General features: G+C 32.1%; 1 protein-coding gene across 1 annotated transcript; it reads left to right on the forward strand.

The window, feature by feature from the left end:
• Window positions 1–38: 38 nt before the first annotated feature.
• On the forward strand, window positions 39–19,160 carry LOC127739293 (signal recognition particle 54 kDa protein). The gene is made up of 15 exons (XM_052250961.1): window positions 39–402; window positions 3,435–3,526; window positions 4,273–4,357; window positions 5,532–5,636; window positions 6,055–6,179; window positions 6,971–7,121; window positions 7,806–7,865; window positions 8,386–8,474; window positions 9,768–9,868; window positions 10,446–10,532; window positions 12,263–12,336; window positions 14,298–14,406; window positions 15,630–15,800; window positions 16,756–16,851; window positions 18,225–19,160. Exons 1-15 carry the CDS (start codon window positions 325–327, stop codon window positions 18,308–18,310), a joined length of 1,509 nt encoding a protein of 502 aa, XP_052106921.1. The 5' UTR covers window positions 39–324; the 3' UTR covers window positions 18,311–19,160.
• Window positions 19,161–19,656: the final 496 nt, after the last annotated feature.

The raw sequence follows: 19,656 nt of genomic DNA on the forward strand, positions 1-19,656 counted from the left end.
ATTTTAGCAAGAAAAAAAGTCATTAGACACCGGTCGATAAGGGGAAGTAACTGTTGCTAAACGTGTCAAAATTGAGACTGAGAGAAACGAAAACTGGACAAAATGACACAAATGAAACATTCATTGGTTTTCAGATGAAAATATAGATGCACAAATATAAAGATTATTATACAACTTAAAGTTACAAGAAAGCTTTCTTTCAAATATTTCGGAAGTGCATTTATTTTTTGCAGAAATATCTGGAAACTTTCCATATTGTGCAATAAAGTCTTACATCAGAGAAAAATACCAGTTTGAAATTTCTAAACAGTTAAAGAAACAGTCATGGTTCTTGCAGATTTAGGGAGGAAAATTACCTCAGCACTGAAATCTCTCAGCAATGCTACAATCATAAATGAAGAGGTAAGATTTTAACATGATTAACTTTCTGGAAGTAAGTCCCGTCACAGCCGGTAACATGACATTTCGGCACCCAGACAAATCGGCACCCAAGTCCGAAGACATTTCGGCATCCATTTTGGACATTTCGGGATCCGGACATTTCGGGACCAAGACAATTCGGCACCTCATTTTTATTTTATATATATATTAGGAAAAATAAAAGGATTGTTACAGTAATATTATAATCCGTAGATAAAATATGCATTACAAAAAAATAATCATCATTTAATTAAACCCTAAATGATTGTGTATGAATGAACATTATTTAATTAAATCATAATTGATTGTTAGATATGTTGGTGTTTGAATAAACATCATTTAATTAAATCATAACTAATTGTAGTTATGCATTAACCAGTATTGTATGTATAAATCTGATAATTTCTCAATAGAGATCAAAAGTGTTTAGCTTGCGTTTGCAGCTTGTGTTCTCGTTTGATCCTTACATCTGTAAAAACAACACTATATATAGTAGAACTAAAAAATAAACCTTATGTATCGAAAAATATCTCACTTATAACAATAACGTTTGTCTGTTAACAATATAATGTAGTGAACCATAAAAGTTAAATGTTGAAGTTGAAGTTGGTCGTTACATTAATATGTGTCTTATTGGAGATGAATATTATATTGTTCTTGTTTGTCCAGCTTATAAATCTGTGCATTACAATTTTTACCATAATTATAATAAATAAATATTATTAATATGCTACATGTGTTTTATTGATTAAGAATACTATCGGAATAGAACTCTGCATTTAATTTACATTAAAACTAGTACATGAATGGTGAAATCTATAAAATAGATGTTCAGGTACAAGGAAAAAGAATACACACAAATAAGACAGCTATCCAAATGACTATGCAGCAGTACAGTCTTCACAAATAAATTACAAAAAGAATAAACCACTTCATCAGATACATGTACTTCTTCGAAGATACCATATACAATATTGACAATAATGTCATAAATAGTGCAGGAATCAAATTGGTAATTAGTAAAAACAGTCGAACATAATTGCTATATTAACACTAAACTTGTAAATTGAGTTCATGCCCACATACATATATCAGTGCCAGGTAATTTTAATTTTTGGTTCACTATATTATGATCAAGGATAAAATAATTGATTTTATCTTTATAAGGTGCCGATTTGTCTATGTTGGGTGCCGATTTGTCTAGGTGCCGATTTGTTTGGGTGCTGAAATGTCTTTCTCGGGTGCCGATTTGTCCGGATGCCGATTTGTCTGGGTACCGAACTGTCTAGAATTCGTCACAGCCATGCTGGGAAATTAGGAAGTAAGTCCCATCACAGCCATGCTGGGGAACTGGTAAGTAAGGGTTTCTGAAGTAAGTCCCGTCACAGCCATGCTGGGGAACTGGGAAGTTAGTCCCGTCACAGCCATGCTGGGGAACTGTGAAGGCAAATGCTACATTAAATCTGTGCCGATAGAGTGTGCTAAATGTCATCCTTTATACCATAACTTATGGTGGTGCTCCTAATGAAAAGAGGCTTATACTTAGCATACAGGTACATTTGTAATTGGTAGAAGTCTAAAACAACGATATCCTCAATGCAAGACGTTTTATCCATGGTCAGCCACATTGTCAGTTGTGCCATACTTCGTAAAGTCGTTTCAGCCATAGTTTTTCTTATAATAAAGGGAGGAAAATACAATTGTTTTTAGAAAGAGACGTTAAGTAACAAGTAAAATAATTACAAGGGGGGTGGGGGGTCTCTTCCTGTAAAAAAGTTATACACAGACGTGCCGCTGGTATAGTTCACTTTTTTGGAATGTCAATTATATCAATGGGGTGCAATTTCACGGAGGTAATATATCAATGGGCAATGGGTAGGAATTTGTACATGTCAATGGCCGTAATAAATGTTCATCTTCTTTTAAGATACTTTTGATCTGATCTTTTCACATAATAATATGAATGATCCCATGAGGTTGAAGATGTCATGTTAGCTAGGAAATATATGTAAATGCAGAGGCGGATTTAGGGGGAGGGCCCAGGGTGCCCGCCCCCCCCCCCCCCCCTTATTTTGGGGAAAAAATTGGTTAATTATTTAGGGACCACTGAAGCATGACTGGAGCGGGGCCCTTCTTATGGCAGTCAGTAGGCCCCCTTATGAAAATTTCTGGATCCGCCACTGAAATGGATTGTGATTTTCCTATGAAATATATGATAATGATCATGAATGATATCCATATGAATGGGGGTGTTTTCTAAACCCCAGCTGGACATCTGTACCACTCTTCATGCAATCAAGTACTTATACATCATTGACATTTAAACTGTTAAAGGTATACTATAAACATGATAAAACCAGAAAAGAGCTTTGGGCACATCAAATTTATTAATTGTTATATCAGAATGATTGAGATGAGTACAGGTACATGTATATGATGTAGGTAAAAATGTAGGTTATATAGAAAATGGATGGTTGATGGGTGCTTAATGTCCAGTGGCAAGTTAAATGTACATTCAGGACTAGAACATTTCAATATGATATTAAATTTGAACCCAAGGCCTGCTTTGTACTAGACTAAAAGGCTGAGCCAAATTTTTTATGTGCTATAGATATAGTTCACAAGGTAACAGTCTGCATTAAGACATATCACCCTACCCAGACACATTATTTTGACTCTGGAATGACCAGTCTTTGCTCTTACTCCCTAATGGTGTGTGCTTCTAAAGCATAGAAGCAGCAAATATCAATTTTCAAGTCTTTGGTTTGACGTGGTCATGATGGTCAGGGATTCAACCCTTGACATCCAGCACTTGAGGCTATCACACTACCATGTATATATAGATAAACATGATAAATAAGAAACCTAGTTTGAACTGGGTCATGGTGCAGACAAAGTAAAAGTTATTTGATAAATAAAGGTTATAAATTCATATAATTGTTGATAATTTTTAAATTCCATAAAAATAAGAAACAATTTTTTTTTGTTCATTCATCATGTTCATGTGTTTTCAGGTATTAAATGGCATGCTTAAGGAGATATGTGCAGCTCTGTTGGAGGCTGATGTCAACATATTCCTAGTCAAACGGTTGAGAGAAAATGTCAGGTAATGTAACTTTCAATTGACCATTGCAGCGGTCTGTTGACTACATTTACATCTTTAACATGTTTAAGGATACATGTTGACATTTTTTAGACCAAAATTTAAGTCTGTAAATAACATCACATGACATACATGTACAAGCATGGATTAATCTCTACACATATTAATGCAATAACACTAAAAAGTTATCATGGTAATAACAATTGATTTCAATAGATTTTATAACAGTTGATGAGTATTTAGAATATACAGATACATGTACAAAGTTATTCATATATGTTGGATAGGCATATACTGTGGATTCATTTATTTTCGTGGGTACCAATTTTCATGGATTACGGAAAACTTGCATTTTCCTTGATATTTGATTTCGTGGTTTTGCCAAAGTCTTCATACATTCTTATAGAAAATTAGTAATTCGTTGTACATTTGAATTCTTGGTTCCCGGGTTACCACGAAATCCGCGAAAATTGGTATCCAACAAATAATAATGAATCTACAGTAGTTGTATAACAACCCAGCAACCAGCTTTCTGTTCAACACACTGCTATTTCACCTTTACTTGTATATGATTTTTCAAATTGTTGGAATCATCGGTCATGTCGGTATGCACACAATTTATTACAGAGACTGATTTTGATATCTTTTCTCTGGCAGAAGTTTGTCAAAAACACCCTTTTTACCAGTTTACTCAACATTGCTCCGTGTTAGTAAATGAGTAAATGATTTGATGGAATATTATGTTTCAGATCTGTTATTGATTTTGATGAAATGGCAGGAGGGTTAAACAAAAGAAGAATGATCCAGTCTGCTGTGTATAAGGAACTTGTCAAGGTAAGATTTGTATGGGATACTTGTATGTTATCAAGGTCAGTTTTTAAGGGACATGTTTTTTGTCTTTTGTCCAGCCTGCGACATAAGTTGTGGACAGTCAGGGAAATTACTGAAATAAGTGATTTATAAAATCACTTATTTAAGTAGCAAATTCGAAAGTACCAAAATTTTAAACATATATAGGCTTAGATTATATCTTATTATTAATAAAATAGAAAAAAATGAACTTTTGCTTCTTTTAAGTAGCAAGGTTTATGCCTTTGATGTAATCATTCGGCTGTAAATTCTATATTTGTTGAAAAAATGCTATAATAAAGGCTTTACATAATGAACTGATACTTTCTTAACTGATTTTTTCCAGCAGTGGGAGTATTTTTCCTGTAAAATTCAAGGTTTCATCTTACAGATTATGTAATAAAATTTTACTGTTCGTGATCAAAATTTCACTGTTCGGGGGTGTTGAAATTAGTGGGGGTAATTAAAATAATAATACCTAAAGAAGTGATTTTTTGTAAGAAAATAGAGGTATGATACTTAAACAAGTGATTTTCATGTCATTATCTCAGATTCAGTACAAGGTCATCACCTGACATTACCGGTCATCCTATCAACACAGATGTTGGTTTTGATAATTTTAGCAACACGATTAGTCCCTGGTCATTAGTATTGTATATTTAAAGCTAGAATAAAATTGAATCACTTAGTCTAGTGATTTATTTGTACTACTTAAATAGGTGATTATTAAAGAAAGACAACTCTTACTTCCAACATTTGTGGACAAAATGTTACTTGAATCAGTGATTTAGAAATCATTCATTTAAGTAAGTCCCCTGACTGGTGGAAGGGAGACGATCCTACATTCTGTTTTCAGCGTCGTCAACATTTAGGTTCAATGTGCGGTTAAAGGTTCTCAAATGATGTTAAGGTACATGTATGTTTTTTATTGGTAGTTTTCTCATGGAATGATTTTGTTAAAATCTCTCTAAGGCTAGTGTCAAAGTGATTTAGCTAATAAGAAGTGGATTATATCTCCAAATTAAGCCAAAAGTATAATCAGTATTTGGTTGAATATTCATCATTTTATAAAAATTTATTAATTTATTTTATGTGAACTCTATCGCTAATTGTTTATCTTAAACATGATTTTAATTACATCTAATGCTTACTTTTACAGTTGATTGATCCTGGAGTGAAACAATGGACGCCAACCAAAGGTCGTAGTAATGTCATCATGTTTGTAGGCTTACAGGGAAGTGGAAAGACTACAACATGTTCTAAAGTAAGTGTTTAAGGTCTGTTTATTTAAAATTTTCAAAAGAACAAAACACAAGCCACAAAACTTCCCAGTAAACTTGGATCTAAATCTAGAAAAGTTCTTTGGAAGCATGATATTTATAAAGTGGTATTTTTCTTTGGATATAACAATTGTAAATCTTTTATACCTTTTGCCACAAGCACTAGATGTTCTATCAATTATAATAAAATGTTTGCAATGGGAAGAAAATAGTGTCAATTTACATGATGTATATAAAATAGATATTTGTTTTTTTCTTCCCATTGCACATATTTTATTATTATTGTTAGAACGTCTAGTGCATGTTCTGTTGCATTCAGTAATTTTTAGGTTTGAATTTGCAATTTTGGAAAATATCAATCAGTTAGCAATTGTATGATAAAGCCTAGTGTATTTGTTACAGTTGGCGTATTATTACCAGAAGAAAGGATGGAAGACATGTTTAATTTGTGCCGATACATTTCGTGCTGGAGCTTTTGATCAGCTGAAACAGAATGCTACAAAAGCAAGGATTCCATTTTATGGAAGGTATGTTTAATGAACTGATGATAAGAAAAAAGTATTACAATACCATTGGAAACAGAAAAAAAAAGAGCAATGATTGGTTGGTCATGTTGGAGGCATGAAAAATAATCTTTAAAACTCTATCCAACCTAAGTATTTTAAGATTTTGGATGTAGTACATTTAACACCCCCTGTTTCATCTTTTGTTCAAAAACAAAACTTACATTAAAAAAATGAAAAATTTAATAAGTCTATAAATCATTGAATGTTGGAAGAGCACCTAAATAGTTTAGAGTTTACAGATAAAATGAGACAAACAATATACAACAATAAAAATCAGCATTTTTAGGTAATTATTTTGTATTTAAAATAAAAAAACTATGAGTCAAAAAGACAATATCATGGCCAAAAAAACAAAACAAGACAGAGGTACAACAATCCACAAAACACTATATTGAAAACTAAAGATTTGGAAAGATGTGCCAAAAACCAGGGGTACTCTCAAATGCTTCGGAAGGGAAAGCAATATCTGATGGACTAGTTGCACCTGACATGACAAGTAAAACTTCAGTGATTAGTCACATTGTGTGATTTAACAATCAAAGAAAAGAGAACGTGATTGTGTCTATGCCAAATGGTGACACAGACATCCCATAGCGGTCAACCAAGTCATTTTATGGTCCATAATACTTTAGAAGGGATTACTTTAACTCTACGATTTGGAACAATAATTTAATGAATTGTACAAGCAACAAAAAGAGATTTATACAATCATAGTAACAATACAAGTTTTAATAAGCTCTCTGTAATTACAGTTACACAGAAATTGACCCAGTGGTGATAGCACAGGAAGGTGTAGATAAATTCCGTGACGAAAATTTTGAGATCATCATTGTAGATACGAGTGGTCGTCACAAACAGGAAGATTCATTGTTTGAAGAAATGTTGCAAGTTTCAAATGTTACTGTAAGTTTTCAATTCAGAAATAAAGTTTCATACTGCAGTGATTTTTCAGTCTTGATTATGTGAGCTTATAGTTTTAATGTTTGGATATGTCTGACCAAAGACAAAAATTGGTATATTCTGTTTCTCAGATATGCTTTCAGCAATTAGAAGTAAGAGTAAACACTGGTCAGCTTGGAATAAAAGTTAATTCAAATAATGTAAAAAAAAATGTACTGGTTTGAAATTGATCTTTCAAGAGCTGTCACAAAGTAAACTTCACATGATTTATCAAACAAAACGTTACAGCAAATATTTGGCTGAGAATAAACATAGGAGATTTTAAAAATAAACTGTTAATTAATGATCAAGTCAAAGGGGGTTTAATTGACTAAGAATTAAATGAGATGGGTGGGTATACCGGTACGAGACAGCAGCCCAACAACACAAAGATATCTAGATGTCACTTTATTCCAATCAACAGTAGATTAAGTGTCTAAAAATATGCAAATTTTTACATCATCCAAAGGGATGTAAAGTTGTAATTAAATCTTAACAGAGGGTATCAAACATCTACCATCAAGTCATAATTTTTCATCGAGGGCTTGTGTGAAATTCATCAAGAAAGTTAATTTTATGGAATCTTGTACCATAACTTTTATTACTGTGTTACAAATAAGATATTATACATTTTTTTTTTGTTTACAGGATCCTGATAATGTTATATTTGTAATGGATGCCACCATTGGACAAGCTTGTGAATCTCAGGTAAATTTTATGTTATATTTGTAATGGATGTAACTATCAGACAAGCTTGTGAATCTCATGTAAATTTTATATTATATTTGTAATGGATGCCACCATTATACAAGCTTGTGAATCTCAGGTAAATTTTATCACACTTTGGTTATGTATAAATTTTTATGATCCATTGAATACACGATCAGGGCACATTGATATAGAAAGTAAGAATGCACAAAAATTTCAAGAAGAAAACAGAGAAATCAAAATTTAACTAAAGCAGTTGACAGGACAATGCATTTTTTTGCATTAAATATTTTTTGGAAAATCTTAATACCTAAAAGTAAAAAACTTATTGTGTTCTTGTTTGAATGACTTCAATCCTGATTTCAATTTCATGACTGGAAAACAAATTTAAAAAGCACTGTTCATGATGACCACTGGCTTGTAATAAAATATGAAATTTAAATTGATGGGGGCAAGGTATAAGCAAAATTATGTTCATTTAAAAAATCCATTTTAACATTCAGTTAATTTATTTATGTAGGCCAGAGCCTTTAAAGAGAAAGTAGATGTAGCTTCTGTGATCATTACCAAACTGGACGGCCATGCTAAAGGAGGTGGTGCTCTTAGTGCGTAAGTGACAGTAAAAAAAAAAGTCGTTTATTTTTGTTCGTCTGATATGGCTGTGCATTTCATTGATATTTATAACATTAAATGAATGAACATATGGAATGAAAGTAATAATTGTTCAGCATCGTTTACAAGATGGGTGGTATCAATCCAATCATTGCGCACGAGTTATACATAAAAACAGAAAACAGAAATTTCGAAAACAAAGAAAGACAAATAAAAACAAACAACACATGGTCCAGATAATCTGGACTTGGTTCATGGGTTTAACACAAACAACACATGGTCCAGATAATCTGGACTTGGTTCATGGGTTTAACACAAACAACACATGGTCCAGATAATCTGGACTTGGTTCATGGGTTTAACACAAACAACACATGGTCCAGATAATCTGGACTTGGTTCATGGGTTTAACACAAACAACACATGGTCCAGATAATCTTGACTTGATTCATGGGTTTAACACAAACAACATATTGTCCAGATAATCTTGACTTGATTCATGGGTTTAACACAAACAACATATTGTCCAGATAATCTTGACTTGATTCATGGGTTTAACACAAACAACATATTGTCCAGATAATCTTGACTTGGTTCATGGGTTTAACACAAACAACACATGGTCCAGATAATCTTGACTTGATTCATGGGTTTAACACAAACAACATATTGTCCAGATAATCTTGACTTGGTTCATGGGTTTAACACAAACAACACATGGTCCAGATAATCTTGACTTGGTTCATGGGTTTAACACAAACAATTTTATTATACATACATTGCTATTGCTTTTATATAGTGACGGAAATTCTTTGTTAAATCTTTGGAAAGTTAATTTTATGTAAAGTATATTGTATAATGTAGATGCATGGTATTGTGTTTTAAATCACTTATTGCATATTGTCTATTATATTACTGTGCTGTTTGTGCAATCAAATTGCATTGACTGTATATTAATTTGATATACAGTCACTGACCATAACAAAAACTTGTTTGTGACTTTGATAATGTGTTTCCATAGAGTTATATTTATGACGTCAATATATAATATTTCATTTGTATTACACAGAGTTGCAGTATAAAGAGAACAATCATTAGTTGTCTGGAAGTATAAATTGTATGAGGCTGGAAACAGGATAAAAATATTTAGCAGAGGCGCACATTCTACCCGTTTCTATGCCTGTAAAAAATAAATTTTACATTTGCTATTGATCCATTTTTTGATCTTTCTAATAATGATTAATTGTGTTTAATATGGGTGACATGAAATGTATTATCATTATTTTACAGAGTTGCAGCCACAAAAAGTCCTGTGATATTTATAGGTACTGGGGAACACATTGATGACTTTGAACCATTTAAGGTTCAGCCTTTTGTCAGTAAATTGTTAGGTGAGTTTCAGCTAAACTACTTGAGCATGTTGGGTGTGCACAACATTCACGTTTTGATTGATTGTTTATAATAGTTGAAAAATGAATTCTTTAGTAGCTATTGTAAATATAGAAACAAACTGTCAAAACACTTTAAATACTGTTTTACCTTTCATAGAGGTCATAAAGAGGTCAAATCTTACTTAATATAGATAAGACCATTTTTATATGAAGCTTAACATGCTTAATGGATAAAAGTAGAAAAGTAGCAAAGAAAGTTCAGAACAGGGAGACACAAATTGAAAAAAGAGAGAAATCACTTATTAAAGTGCTTAGTTTTCATCTGAATTTGTTTCAAATGCAGGCCTTTTACGTATTTATTTATTACATGTCCTCTATTTAAACATGAGATAGAAAAGGGAATGGAAACGGGGGATGTGTCAAAAAGACAACAAGCCAACCAAAGAGCAGAAAACAGCCCAAGGCCACCAATGGGTCTTTTATTGTATATTGTTATATTATTTTAGTCCTCAGTTAATTTCCTATGTTTTACAGCCTGTAGGATATATGGCTAAAATAAAGATATTGCATTTTATAGGTATGGGTGATATCGAGGGATTGATCGACAAAGTCAATGAATTAAAACTTGATGACAATGAAGAACTAATGAAAAAGTTAAAACATGGTAAGATTACAAACATTTGAGTATTTTATAATTGATAATGGAGAAAATAGATTACAATCCAGATACTGTAAATTCAAAAATCATTGGGTGCATTTATTATTGCGATTTTTGAAGAATGGACAAAAATGCGAGATCAATTATTTTGATTTCAGCAAAATCTATATACAGATATATGTACCAGATATCAGAATGCGAGTTCTTATTATTGCAATACTCACCCAGTCGCATTAATAAAACCCTCGCAATAATTTCTGTATTTACAGTACTCTTTATTTTCAAACATAATTTACAATGGAAATCTTCCAATTGTATATACATTTTCTTGCAACCTGACATGTCGTCTGCTTTAAATTACTGTGACATCATAATTTTTTGAGATTTTAAAAGCATCTTGCACATGCCAAAATATGAATAATGAAAATTTTTTTTGGAAGCTCTATCTAACAAATTTTCTTTAAAAAGATATCTTTCTGATACTGAAATTTCCATTTTATTGATAAAAAATTTACCGTGACGTAAGCTGGAAAAAGAACAAAGATGTGTAAACAAATTGCTGCATTGCCCTCACAAAACACTAGTTTCATTATTTATACTGCAGCTAGAATACTTCCTGTAGTCTTTATCTACCAGTAACAAAGGGATAAGTTTTATTTTTGTGTTAGCATTTTCATAAATATATGTGTAGCAGTTTTTAGCTGCAGTATAAAAACAATGTTAGGTCAATGTCGGAAAAATATCAACTTTTTTTGTATTTGGCATGAAACTGCTCAGCAAATCTAGCCCTTCTCACTTTCTAAAACTTGTACAAAAAAGTTGATATTTTTTCTGACATTGACCTGATATTGTATTATTTTTTACTTCTGCAGAGGCTGTTATTATTTTCTGTGTGGCCTTTAGAAATCTATAATATCAATGCTTGGGAAGTTGCAAGAAAATATGTATAAAGAAAGAAATTATAAGTGTAATTTTGTTTTCACAGTAATACAATGAATAAAAAGTATATTATCATGATTATGAAATGAGTAAAAGGAGATGCAGGGTATATGCCTTTATGACAGCAATCCAACAACATAAGTAAGCCAAGGAAATTTGTGAGAACTTTCAATGTTTTATACTTACATTTTTTGAGTGTTTAGACTATTATTTTTTCTGTTGAAAATCATGAAAAATATTGATATTAAAAATAAGGTTGCACTTCCCCTGACTAAGCCCCATTGAGTTCCTACCCCTTAGGTAGTACTTGCATGACTGTGCTATGACTAACACCTGACCCATCCTCAGCTCAGTCCAAGGACCTCACGGCTGGTAAAGAGGACTGGGGCCAGGATGCAGTGATCTACTGCTGGACACTTTCTGCCCTTGGTCTGGGGACTTTTCCCAAGGCTTTTGGAGACACTGGGTCTCTGTATGTAGCCTCAATTAGCAAGTATTGGAGAAGTACAATGTACTGAGTAAGAGTCATGTTCTCTTTATATACTTTTATAAATTGTCAATTTCATATAAAAATTTAATGATATTTACATATGAAAAAGAGTAATTTACACAAACAAATATTTATTTAATTATGACAGTGACACATTGATTGACAATTAAACAAATGACTGAAATGGTTATTGTGTATATTTGTAGTTTCATATATAGTTTAATACTTTGTTTTCAATACAGTATTGCTTGTATGAAATATAGTAAGGGGAGATAACTCTATATATTTCCTAATTTTTTTTTACCAGGTCAGTTTACATTAAGAGATATGTATGAACAGTTCCAGAACATTATGAAAATGGGACCTTTCAGTCAGATAATGGTAATTTATATATTTTAACTTGTGTATTTTACAATATGGTGTTCTTCTGATAATAGAAAACTTCTAATATGTGATCGAAAAAATAAAAATTGGAAGAAAGAAAATGTTTTGGAATAGCTTTGTGTTTTTTTATTTCTTCACCTTGTACTTTCATCCAGTTTTTCAATTCATGCTCCTTGGTCTTCTGCAAGTCTCTGTATTTTCAGTTTTTATAAACAACACTTAATTAAGCCGTGATCATTTGTTAGAAGTTCTTACATTGTCAACATAATGGTGTTAGCAAAATGATAATACATGTCAGTTTTTTGTTGTATACTATTCTATGATTTTTTTTTAAATAACATTGATATGATTTCTAGGGAATGATACCAGGATTTAGTTCTGATTTCCTAACTGATATGATTTCTAGGGAATGATACCTGGATTTAGTTCTGATTTCTCAACTGATATGATTTCTAGGGAATGATACCTGGATTTAGTTCTGATTTCTAAATTGGTATGATTTCTTGGGAATGATACCTGGATTTAGTTCTGATTTCTTAATCGATAAGATTTCTAGGGAATGATACCTGGATTTAGCTCTGATTTCTAAATTGGTATGATTTCTTGGGAATGATACCTGGATTTAGTTCTGATTTCTTAATCGATAAGATTTCTAGGGAATGATACCTGGATTTAGTTCTGATTTCTAAATTGGTATGATTTCTTGGGAATGATACCTGGATTTAGTTCTGATTTCTTAATCGATAAGATTTCTAGGGAATGATACTTGGATTTAGCTCTGATTTTTCAATCAATAAGAATTCTAGGGAATAATGATACCAGGATTTAGTTCTGATTTCCTAACTGATATGATTTCTATGGAATGATACCTGGATTTAGTTCTGATTCTTAATTGATATGATTTCTAGGGAATGATACCTGGATTTAGTTCTGATTTCTTAATTGATATGATTTCTAGGGAATGATACCTGGATTTAGTTCTGATTTCTTAATTGATATGATTTCTAGGGAATGATACCTGGATTTAGTTCTGATTTCTTAATTGATATGATTTCTAGGGAATGATACCTGGATTTAGTTCTGATTTCTTAATTGATATGATTTCTAGGGAATGATACCAGGATTTAGTTCTGATTTCTTAATTGATATGATTTCTAGGGAATGATACCAGGATTTAGTTCTGATTTCTTAATTGATATGATTTCTAGGGAATGATACCTGGATTTAGTTCTGATTTCTTAATTGATATGATTTCTAGGGAATGATACCTGGATTTAGTTCTGATTTCTTAATTGATATGATTTCTAGGGAATGATACCAGGATTTAGTTCTGATTTCTTAATTGATATGATTTCTAGGGAATGATACCTGGATTAAGTTCTGATTTCTTAATTGATATGATTTCTAGGGAATGATACCAGGATTTAGTTCTGATTTCTTAATTGATATGATTTCTAGGGAATGATACCTGGATTTAGTTCTGATTTCTTAATTGATATGATTTCTAGGGAATGATACCAGGATTTAGTTCTGATTTCTTAATTGATATGATTTCTAGGGAATGATACCAGGATTTAGTTCTGATTTCTTAATTGATATGATTTCTAGGGAATGATACCTGGATTTAGTTCTGATTTCTTAATTGATATGATTTCTAGGGAATGATACCAGGATTTAGTTCTGATTTCTTAATTGATATGATTTCTAGGGAATGATACCTGGATTAAGTTCTGATTTCTTAATTGATATGATTTCTAGGGAATGATACCAGGATTTAGTTCTGATTTCTTAATTGATATGATTTCTAGGGAATGATACCTGGATTTAGTTCTGATTTCTTAATTGATATGATTTCTAGGGAATGATACCTGGATTTAGTTCTGATTTCTTAATTGATATGATTTCTAGGGAATGATACCTGGATTAAGTTCTAATTTCTTAATCGATATGATTTCTAGGGAATGATACCTGGATTTAGTTCTGATTTCTTAACAAAAGGAGGAGAACAGGAATCAATGGCTCGTCTAAAGAAGTTGATGACAATGATGGACAGTATGAATGATATGGGTAAGAAATATATCAAGTTATTTACCGTTTTTACTTTTAAGCACAAAAAAAAAAGAGATTTAAGACTATTTCTAATATTTATAACTAAAAGTTACTTCAATTTCTGAGTAAAAGTACCTTTTTTGCTTTTTTAGAAAAGGGTTTGGGGGGGGGGGGGGGATAAAATTTTAAGGATTGTTATTTCTTAAAGAACTCAACAAATGGAAGATAATCATGATAATTTCTTTTTTTTTATCAGAAATTTCTTCTTTTTTTTAATTGACTGCTTATTATGTATTTAGTTGATATTTTAAAGTTTTATGTTTGAATTAAAATATTTATTATAAATCTTCCATTTTATAAGATTCTCATTCTACAAGATACACTGTTGATTTCTCATTCCTAGGTATGAAATCACGGGGGGGGGGGGGGGGGGGGGGGGGTCTCAACATGGGAATTTGGGTACAGTTGTGCATCTGAGATTTAAAAAACACCCCCCATTCATATATTGAATAATCATGATAATTGTGAAATCCCTACCTATACATATATTTCACAGCGAAATCATAACCCATTCATATATTTATCAGATTTAAGATTATTAATTGTGACAGTGTAATAAAATTTGATCAATAACAAAACTTGTTTCAGCAGATGTGGAAATTGAGTTTGGGAAATTCAGTGAAGATCATTGCACAACAAACTGAAAAATTATGACCCATTGATATATCACAATTGGTCAATTACTACCTATTGATATATTTTCTCGGTAAAATTGCATCCCATTGATATATTTGACGTATCAAAAAAGGGACCCATTCCAGCAGCACATATGTATATACCTTCATATAGGAAGAGGCCCCCCCCCCCCGTGTATGAAATACTATGAACTAGTACTTAACTTGATGTATTATGTGGTTTGAGGCAAATCATAAATGCATGTATGTGGTTGTTTTGAAAGGTGTAATAATAAACAAGAAAATCAGGACCCCCTCTCCCCCCCCCCCCCCCCCCCCCCCCCCCCCCCTTAAAAAAAAATAATTTAAATTTTTTTGCAGTACATTTGTTAGTAATTTTGTGATTTTATTGCCTGTCTAGCAAGGTTGACACATAGGGATCACTATCCAGCATTTTGTATCATCCATATAGTTTATATTTTTTTTGGTTTTTTACAATTACTGATAAACCACTAAAAATTAATTAAATCATTTTTGAAACTCTGTATTTGATACTTTTTTCTTCAGAACTTGACAGTTTAGATGGCGAGAGACTGTTTGCTAGGCAACCAAGTAGAACCCACCGAGTAGCTCGAGGAGCAGGAGTATCTGTGAAGGAAGTCAATGAGCTACTTACTCAATATAAGAAGTTTGCTCAAATGGTAAAGAAGATGGGTGGAATTAAAGGATTATTTAAAGGTACATTATCAAACAGTTATTAACAATACTGTAAAGTTTATAGAAATCAGTGTAATGATTCTATTTCTGACAAAAATGTGACTAGATGAACATTGCAATAGAAATGTATATGCTTTTTCATTTTAGAGAAGTACATCTTAATAATTTATAACAACATGTTCATTGCATTTTGATTTATAGTATCAGGGATTTTGTCATGTAGGTATATTATATAAATAATACATAGATCAGAGGGTGATATAGCAGATTGTTATACAGAGAAAACATTGTCCATATAAATAACACATAAGAGGGTGATAGAGTAGATCGTTACCCGTGAAAACATTGTCTACAGGTCAGAGGGTGATAGAGCAGATTATTACACAGAGAAAACATTGTCAACAGGTCAGAGGGTGATAGAACAGATTATTACACAGAGAAAACATTGTCAACAGGTCAGAGGGTGATAGAACAGATTATCACACAGAGAAAACATTGTCAACAGGTCAGAGGGTGATAGAATAGATTATCACACAGAGAAAACATTGTCAACAGGTCAGAGGGTGATAGAACAGATTATCACACAGAGAAAACATTGTCAACAGGTCAGAGGGTGATAGAACAGATTATCACACAGAGAAAACATTGTCAACTGAGATGATGCCAAGTATTACAATTTTTTCGAGGGAGAACAATTTGCTCTATCACTCTCTCAGCTAAGTGTTAATTAATTTATCAGAATGAATGTTCTGTTAATATTGTCTTTTAAATTTTAAATTGAGAGGAATAAACTTTATATATGTTAGACTTTCATTGCCTGTTGTGTAGTACTATGGAACATATTTCATTCAGGGAGATTGGACAGTCTGCCTTGCACTACCATAGTTTATACTGATAAAGACAGCAGTTAAAATGTTATACATGTACATCTGAAATATTTTATACATAAGACAAAAAATGGAATTTATTTTTTCAGGCGGTGATATGAGCAAGAATGTTAACCCAGCACAGATGGCTCGTCTCAATCAACAGATGGCTAAAATGATGGATCCCCGTGTACTGCAGCAAATGGGTAGGTATTAGTTATATGATAGGCTAAAATGTTGGATCCCTGTGTACATCAGCAAATGGGTAGGTATTAGATATACGATAGGCTAAAATGATGGATCCCTGTGTACTACAGCAAAAGGGTAGGTATTAGTTATATGATAGGCTAAAATAATGGATCCCTGTGTACTACAGCAAATGGGTAGGTATTAGTTATATGATAGGCTAAAATAATGGATCCCTGTGTACTACAGCAAAAGGGTAGGTATTAGTTATATGATAGGCTAAAATGATGGATCCCTGTGTACTACAGCAAATGGGTAGGTATTAGTTATATGATAGGCTAAAATAATGGATCCCTGTGTACTACAGCAAATGGGTAGGTATTAGTTATATGATAGGCTAAAATAATGGATCCCTGTGTACTACAGCAAATGGGTAGGTATTAGTTATATGATAGGCTAAAATGATGGATCCCTGTGTACTACAGCAAAAGGGTAGGTATTAGTTATATGATAGGCTAAAATGATGGATCCCTGTGTACTACAGCAAATGGGTAGGTATTAGTTATATGATAGGCTAAAATGATGGATCCCTGTGTTACACAGCAAAAGGGTAGGTATTAGTTATATGATAGGCTAAAATAATGGATCCCTGTGTACTACAGCAAATGGGTAGGTATTAGTTATATGATAGGCTAAAATGATGGATCCCTGTGTACTACAGCAAAAGGGTAGGTATTAGTTATATGATAGGCTAAAATGATGGATCCCTGTGTACTACAGCAAAAGGGTAGGTATTAGTTATATGATAGGCTAAAATGATGGATCCCTGTGTACTACAGCAAAAGGGTAGGTATTAGTTATATGATAGGCTAAAATGATGGATCCCTGTGTACTACAGCAAATGGGTAGGTATTAGATATACGATAGGCTAAAATGATGGATCCCTGTGTACTGCAGCAAAAGGGTAGGTATTAGATGAAAATGTGTTGTAGGATTGCTTGGTTAGTCAAGAAAATCTAGCCCAAATGACTGAATCAACCTATGGCTAAATGATGGCATCCTGTAGAAAATATGATAAGAGCTATAATTTAGCCTATGAAATTGCAAAAAAAAAAAATTCAGTCTATCATGTCTATAAAATAATATGTAAATAAAAGATAGAGGTGATTCATTCTGGTCTTTTTAATGCAAAAAGTCATTTGTGATAAACATATCAAAATTGAAGTATTTGATCCAAATTGCCATTTTTAAACCATTTTTTTGTGCAATAAGTTATGGGCAACAGCCTTACCGAAATAGATATTTACTCTGATTAGCATCTATGTATAATGCTTCTTATAGAAAGAAGAAAAATGAGGTCATTTTAAATTAAATTAATTTCTTTATTTTTCAGGTGGAATGCAAGGATTACAAGGAATGATGAAACAATTCCAGCAAGGTGCAGCAGGAAAAATGGGCAGCATGTTTGGTGGCAAATAATCAACTGAAGACACTATAATTGAAAAACACCATTTTGTAAACATTTGAATATGCCATACTGATTTATTTGATACAAAACTTCATTTAATAAATGGAAGTACTTGGACTTTGTATATACATTTAAATGTATAATTGTACATGTTAAATGTTATGTGTATCAGACATTTTGTGAAAATATTTTTTCATGTTTGTAAAAGTAAAAGAAAAATAAAGAAGACTACCTAAGAGAATACACTTAATATCATCCCCCTAATCAAAAGAATATAAAAATTACACTTTTCAACAATTGAGGGTCACAATGAAGTATGTAAATCAAGGAACCAGTGGAAGGACCTTTTTTTCTCATTCAAGATAAGAATTTTAGATACTTTGAGGTAAAGCATTAAAGTCATTTGATAGATATTATATATGCATTTTAAGGACTATTCCTTTAAAGCGAAAAGTGGGGGGGAGAGGAAGGGAAGTTTCATATTTTGAACATGGGTTTGGGTCATTTATATTTGTATTCAAAATTACTTGAAGATAGTTTATAATGTTGGTTGTGGGGGAAGTCCCTTCTTACCCTCACACTTCGATTTAAATGGAACATCTCTAATCTGAAGTACCTATAATTCATTTCCATTTTCCCATATTTTAAGTCATTGATTTTGTTATTATATGTGTAATTGTATTAAATACATCTTGTATTTAATCTAGTAGATTAACATTTTGTTGACTGTACATAAAGGTTGTGTCAGCAACTAACAGAAAACAGCTACATTGAATGGTTTTTATATTGTACTACATGATAGAAATTGTCATACTAATTGTTAAAAAAAACTATTTATAAAAGAAAGTATCATCAAAACACTTTACTTGTATTTCTTGTTAATGGCATTAAAGTTGTGACCCTATACTAATGTATCTTAGTCTAATAGAGAGAACTATTACAAGGTTAAGGACCTTTTTCTTGTTGATTGAGGGTCTCAGGTCCTCCCATTTAATTCTCCTTTGTTAATGAATAGTAAGTTGATTGTTAACATAACTTCTATGATTAAAGAGATGTGTGGTATATATATGTCAATGATACAGATATACTCAACAACACAATGAAACCAGATTCATGGCAAATTTGTCCATTAACAAATGAACTGTGAGCTCTTGCCAACTATTGATTCCCAGGCTATAAGTATTTCATAAATAGGAAGTTGAGCTATGAATGTGAAAATGCATCACACAGTATAGCATGCTCAAAAGAAGTCTGATACCAAATTTCAGGGTACTCTGATATAGAGTTCTTGAGAAAAAAGTGACAAAAAAAACATAAAAATTTGGCTAACAGGAAGTTAAAGAAGTGATTTAAGCAT

Source organism: Mytilus californianus, unplaced genomic scaffold (assembly GCF_021869535.1).
Source record: "Mytilus californianus isolate M0D057914Y unplaced genomic scaffold, xbMytCali1.0.p SCAF_4, whole genome shotgun sequence".
Lineage (NCBI taxonomy): Eukaryota > Metazoa > Mollusca > Bivalvia > Mytilida > Mytilidae > Mytilus > Mytilus californianus.